A 7,141-nucleotide genomic window follows, 5' to 3' on the forward strand; every position below is an offset into this window, starting at 1 on the left:
ACTAAAGACTGGTTCTGCTCTATAATGAAAAGATCTGAACACTGTACACAGTCTAGCCTAGCTCTGAGATCTTACAACAATAATGAAATACTAGTAATTATCACAACAAGTAGTTGAATTATACAAGCAAGAAATTATATGCAAAAATGCTAAACTACTACAATAAATTGATGTTAACTATGATAGAAATTGATAAACTGCTGAATCTGATAAATTATATATATGCAGATATTTATATATATATAATCAGATTAGTTACCCCGCTTTGTTACTATTAACAATTTATATGGACATTAAGGATTTAAGCAGGCAATTGGCCAATTTACACTACAAAACAATTACTTATTCAAAAATTGAGAACTGAAGCCTATCTGAAAAGTTGTCAGATTATATAGATTTTTTGATGAGAAGATTCTGCATTTTGATGAAATATGGCAGCTTTGCTGTTGGATATATTCACTTATAGCAGTTGCAGTGATAAGATTATGATGATGATGGAAGCGTGGCAAGTCCCTTTACACATGGACTCGTCCTCACTCCTCTTAAGATGAGTTATTATGATTGATTTATAGATTAGATTATAGTTCAGGAACTCCCAGATTATCTAGGAAGCTATCACAGGATTAAGATCAGTTTGTGCAGTATTGTCTCGTGGAAGTTGTCTTGAGCACTGCACACGTGTACACACTGTTGAGTGTAAACACAGATCTTGTGCTCCAGGCGGTGGGGGACGCTTGCTCTCTGAAGCGGCTCTTCCCTCTTTCCAGGAGGAAAATCCTTCAATGATTATTGATTGGTTATTTTTATTGTCTAGACAGATTATTGAGGTAAATATATATTGGATTCAATTATTATAGGTAGCACTTATAGTATCTGGTTGATGGGGTTCTGGGAGTTCTTCTATTCCCCAAGTCCGGCTCGAGGCCAGGCTTGACTTGTGAGTTTGGTCCACCAGGCTTGGAGCGGCTCGCAGGCCCACATACCCACCACAGCCCGGTTGGTCCGGCACTCCTTGGAGGAAACAATCTAGTTTCCTCTTGAAGATGTCCACGGTTATTCTGGCAATATTTCTTATGCTCGCTGAGAGGATGTTGAACAACCGTGGACCTCTGATGTTTATACAGTGTTCTTTGATTGCGCCTATGGCACCTCTGCTCTTCATTGGTTCTATTCTGCATTTTCTTCCATATTGTTCACTCCAGTACGTTGTTATTTTACTGTGTAGATTTGGTACTTGGCCCTCCAGTATCTTCCACGTGTATATTATTTGGTATCTCTCTCGTCTTCTTTCTAGATAGTACATTTGGAGAGCTTTGAGACGATCCCAATAATTTAGGTGCTTTATCACGTCTATGCGTGCCGTATATGTTCTCTGTATTTCCTCTATTTCAGGAATCACTCCTTCTCTGAAGGGGGAAGTGAGTACTGAGCAGTACTCAAGACAGGACAACACAAGTGACTTGAAAAGTACAACCATTGTGATGGGATCCCTGGATTTGAAAGTTCTCGTAATCCATCCGATCAATCGTACAAATCGATTCCTTGTAATAGATTTGGAATATCCATCACCGAAAGTCAATTGATGTTACAATAATTTTTTAATTAGGATACGATTCTTCTCGAAGCTACCAGAGCCTTGAAGCCACACGGACAAAGTCACGTAGGCACCTATGGGCCCAACGGTGGATGTGACCATGTAGTATTCATTTAGGATTTATGTATGATCAATAGATGTAGAATTTTGATTCTGATGTAGGATATAGATGTGATATATAAATAATTATTTCTTAAATTATGATATTGAAATAGTGGGTGGAATTTCCCACATATAAAGTCACACTTGTACCACAACTGTGTCAAGGCAATATTACCTTAGTAACTGACATATATATTCTGTAACATTCTTGCAGCACAACTCAACTCTATCCGGATGATGTCATGGGCGCGCGTCCTGTGTGAGACTGGCGATATGATTGGCTACGTCCAGCCCCTCGCCTTCCGTCAGCCTCGGGGACTGTAAGTTACTCTCTATATTGTGTCTGGTTACGTCCAGTAGTCGGATTTTTGTATAAAAGTTGTATCTGGCCTGTTATAGACTCGTATATATTGTCACGGGGGAGTGGGCCGGGGCTCCGCTAGCACTCGGCTGCTAGGGGCTCAGAAGGCAGAATACACAGCCCCTCCGACTCCCGGGATTCACCGGAGTCTCCTTGGTCCCACAGGAGAGGACCAGCAATGCCCACCACCGCAGGTCTTTGCTTCCACCACTAAAGGGGGTGCCACTGATTCACCCTGGAAGCCCTTCAGTCAACCACGGGGAAACTGCTATCAGCAGTTCCGACCTAGACCCGTGGAGAAGTGAAGGAAGACTCAGGCTTACCTTATAACAATAAATTCCCCTGAGTCTTGCCTGCCAGACAAAAAGGTTGCAGGAACTCCTTTCCCGCCTGCCTTCTCTATCTTCTTCTTAACAAGGTCGCCAGCTGGGTTAGTATATCTGCACCCCAGCGATGCAGTTCAGTGGGTGTATTCTATACTGTTTGTTGCCAGAGTGTTGCTACTCCCATAGATCTGCTATTGGACTGTCGGCCCAGGGTACTCTCCCATAAAAGTCTGTGTGGCTTTACCTCTCTCCAGCCACTACGTTACCTGTTGCCACCAGTCAGGCTCTGATACTAGCCGGATGGCTAAGGGCAGCACACTCTTATATAAGTCTGTGCTGCTTTACCACTCTCCAGGTGATAAGAACTTCTATAGAAAACACGACGTTCCCTCGGTGGTACTATGATAACCCACATGTATGCTCATAGAGAATGTTATAATGGAGGCACACTTAAACACAATGGTAAAATGTGTGAATTTACCGACACAATTACATGATCAAACATACAATCACACGCAATACATGAAAATGAAAATAAGGATAATAAAACTGGAGATCTTCAGCAACTCTTCTTTCACAACCTCCAACCACTCCTTCAACTGGGCGGATTAGACAGGAGACACACTCTCTCACAGAAGGGGCCTCTTCGCCACGTGGGCACCTCTTCTTCAACTGTCCTGCCGTCCACACACACTGTCCTCTCCAACAGTCCTGTACACAAGCTGCCCTGCAGCCTATTCTACTACTAAAGTATTAATGTCCTATTGCCACATACATAAGTAAATATTGTGGCCTAACTAGCCTACTCACACAAGGGGTAATGGGAGGGAAAATTGATCTACCTTACATTCCTGGCTCACGACGCCTGTCCCTCGATGGTGTGAGGTTCCCACGCTTCCTGAGTCGATCCTTGACGATCCAGGAACGTTCCACAGGTCCTCAGGTGACGTGAAGCCTTCGCGTCGTCGCCGTTCCAATCCCAGAGATTCAGCTATCCCAATCCTGGTTCACCAATGGGCACTGAGCTAATCACTATATTCACACACTCGTCCCTTTCACAAGGCGTTGATCCTCGTCCTAGGAACGGTGTCGTCCTTCCAAAACCCTCAGTGGATGTGACCCGGTCACAGCTAAGCCTGCCCGCCGCACCTTCCAGACCTCAACGTCCAGCGGCGCCGCCCAGCGTCGTCGCCGACTATTTTCCAAGTTTGGCACTCCTTTGCTCAATGAACTTGATTCCTTTTTGCTTCCCAGAAGCACAGGGTCTCCAATAACTCATGGTGGACTACGATGGCTAGTTTAATCCACTGAATAAGGCTTGTAGAGCCTCAAATCCTCGAGAGCTGACCGAGGCGCATCCTCTGACCTCCACAGTCAGGTCAACTCTGACGTTGGCGCCGCTCGGGGCACTCGGTGACGTCACGGCGGGCTCTGATTGGTCGCCAGCGACCTAAGTCGGCCAATCCACAATCGGCTAGTGTCCCTTACAAAACGTCATATCTGCAGTAGGGTTGTTGTTGTTAAAGATTTAGCTACTCAGGACGAAGTGTCCATGTAGCACGGGCTATGGTGAGCCCGTAAAAAAAGTGCAGTAGGGGATACTCTTTCATTTTATATCAGGGCGCCACTTTCCCCTTACCTACAACTTATAATGTAAATTTCTCCCTTATATGTGGCGATCAGACCGGCCGCCAGATATCAACAGATTCCCTGTACCTCAGAGAATCAGTAGGGAGAGCTGATATGACTCTTAAAGCAGGCAAACGAAAGAAATAGGAGAGGGCACCGTAACAATATCGGGTCGTAATCGTTTAGTGCTGAAGGTCCCACGCGTTCTCCGTGCAGAGAGAAAAAACGGCGAATCAGGACAATTAAAGAGTAACTCAACTAAAACCAGTAATATATTCCACGGCCCATAATACAATTAATCTTCAAACATACACTCTCATTAGAACACGTAACCGGTCCAGTATTTAGGGCCAAATCAGGTGAACATAAAGTAACAAGAAAGGCCGACTAGCGCTCCACAGTAGCTACACATTTGAATAACACCTACTTCTATCCTAGTTATACTGAAACAAAACCAACTTAAATGAGCAACTGCTCTCAAGAGATCACTAGACTATCTTTCCTCGCTTCACGCCGTCCCGAGTACAACTGGCGAAAAACGCGCGCTCTGAATCCAGGCGTTTGAAGGTAACTGTGTCCGGACAAATGCGTTCGGGTGCTTAGGCCTAGGTAACTCACTACTAACATATCTCTCAACTCCCCATTCATAGATACTGCTAAGATACACAATATATTTGTAATTTATTTAAGATGTTTTAAAAACTATACAGCTCATCCTCCTGTTTAGGTAGTACTTGTAGTAACGATGAGGACCCTCGCGAATATATTGACGTAAAATGCAATTAAAAAGTTGAAATTGGTCCTATTGAATTTGGACAAACCGGAAAATGTTTTGTATTTATGTTGCTAAGAAAATTTAAACTAAACTAACCTAACCTTCCTAGGCCTAATACCGCTATCTGAGGCCTAATATATATATATATATATATATATATATATATATATATATATATATATATATATATATATATATATATATGTCGTACCTAGTAGCCAGAACTCACTTCTCAGCCTATTATGCAAGGCCCGATTTGCCTAATAAGCCAAGTTTTCATGAATTAATAGTTTTTCGACTACCTAACCTACCTAACCTAACCTAACCTAACATTTTCTGCTACCTAACCCAACCTAACCTATAAAGATAGGTTAGGTTAGGTTAGGTAGGGTTGGTTATGTTCGGTCATATATCTACGTTAATTTTAACGCCAATAAAAAAAAATTGACCTCATACATAATGAAATGGGTAGCTTTATCATTTCATAAGAAAAAAAATTGAGAAAATATATTAATTCAGGAAAACTTGGCTTATTAGGCAAATCGGGCCTTGCATAGTAGGCTGAGAAGTGAGTTCTGGCTACTAGGTACGACATATATATATATATATATATATATATATATATATATATATATATATATATATATATTATACTAGGCCTAGGAATATTTAAGTTTGTTTTTTAGCTTTATTTTTTCGGACTGTAAAATGAATAGTACCAAATTCTACTATCTAATTGCATTTTACGTCAATATATGTACAATAGTCCATATTCTCACAAAAAATACTATCTGACCATGAGGCTGTGATGTATTATAGTAACACATACTCGGTTGATATAGACGTTCTGTGTTTGTTAATAGTTGGTTGTCTTAATGGGCTTTGAGAAAATCTCAGTTACTAATTTGTTATGTTACTTTCCTCTTTTTTTTCCATTTCATAGTAATTTAGAGTTTCTCACGAAGTATAAACAATATAAATGCATAAAGTAAAGCCCTCAGTGCATGCCTGGAGTTAGTGATGTGTGGGGATCACGTTGTCTGAAAAAAATAATATTGGTGTTGTCTGACACACCGTGAAAGTCTTACTCCCATGATGTCTGTTAATAGCCTAGTCAAATTAATCAATTGTGATTTCAAGGTTCAGGAATCGGGGCACAAGTTGGACGGATTATATATTTTAGATTAATTTATATATTTTGGTTTATTTATGCGTAGGACGTGCGTTAAACTGTTGACTTTGTTTATTTCAGGAACGAGAGAGTTCCTTGTGACAGTCCCGGCATCCCGGGGCTCGACCTCTCGCCCTGGATCTCCCGGGCTAAGAAATAATAGTTTATACCGACACCCCGACACCTGCTCCAGGTCTTGCAACACCCGGTACTCTGACACCGCTCCTAGTGTTGTGACACCCCCGACACCGCTCCTAGTGTTGTGACACCCCGACACCGCTCCTAGTGTTGTGACACCCCGACACCGCTCCTAGTGTTGTGACACCCCGACACCGCTCCTAGTGTTGTGACACCCCGACACCGCTCCTAGTGTTGTGACACCCCGACACCGCTCCTAGTGTTGTGACACCCCGACACTGCTCCTAGTGTTGTGACACCCCGACACTGCTCCTAGTGTTGTGACACCCGACGTCCCAACACCCAAGTGTTGTAAACAAAAGACAAACACGTTGCCAATATCGACAGGAAGTGCTATCAGAGTTGTCCTCAGTGATATTGTACAGTGTCGCAACTAGCTCATTTCGTGTTAAGTGTTATCAAAGTTTTCACTTAGTGATAATGTTCACTAATGCCCCCACGCAAGGCATTCTTCAGGTGTAGTAAAGGTCTACTTCCTTACCTTGTGAGATAAACGCTCGACCAACACCAGACAAACACTCTACCACACAACCCACTCAAATGCCAGTTAAAATAAGGAGACAGCAGTCATTTTGCTTCTATCATAGCACCATCTCCACCATGTTAGTTTCTATCCTTTAACATCCTTAGAATGTGAATCAAGGTTTAAATTTTATCTGTGATATAAAGCTGTATATTTTCCTACTCTAAACTCTCACTCTAATCTTCAGAATTAAAATTAATAACTTAATCTTCTCAGTATATAATACCATTCAGAGGACATATACATGATACTTGCAAAATTCCAAAATAAGTCCAAGCTATTAAATTGCTTTCAAATAAAGAGTGGGACAGCGATCAAGAAAATATTTTTTGCAAAGCAAAACGTTAATTACCATCACCACAAATGATGTAACAGTGACCAAAAAGATGATGTTCATGTGGCTGACATATATATCTCCACACCATAGAGACCTATATAATTATAAGTTATTTTATAAGAAAT

The 7,141-nt window shown here is 41.8% G+C and overlaps 1 protein-coding gene across 1 annotated transcript in view; it reads left to right on the forward strand.

The window, feature by feature from the left end:
• LOC123758260 (chorion peroxidase) overlaps positions 1–6,605 on the forward strand; it is a 79,878-nt gene extending 73,273 nt beyond the window's left edge. The window contains exons 23-24 of the mRNA XM_069320967.1: positions 1,911–2,016; positions 6,040–6,605. Coding sequence (XP_069177068.1) covers positions 1,911–2,016; positions 6,040–6,118 — 185 coding nt within the window. The 3' untranslated portion in view covers positions 6,119–6,605. The remainder of the gene's footprint in view (positions 1–1,910; positions 2,017–6,039) is intronic.
• The last annotated feature ends 536 nt before the right edge of the window (positions 6,606–7,141 follow it).

Source organism: Procambarus clarkii, chromosome 1 (assembly GCF_040958095.1).
Source record: "Procambarus clarkii isolate CNS0578487 chromosome 1, FALCON_Pclarkii_2.0, whole genome shotgun sequence".
Lineage (NCBI taxonomy): Eukaryota > Metazoa > Arthropoda > Malacostraca > Decapoda > Cambaridae > Procambarus > Procambarus clarkii.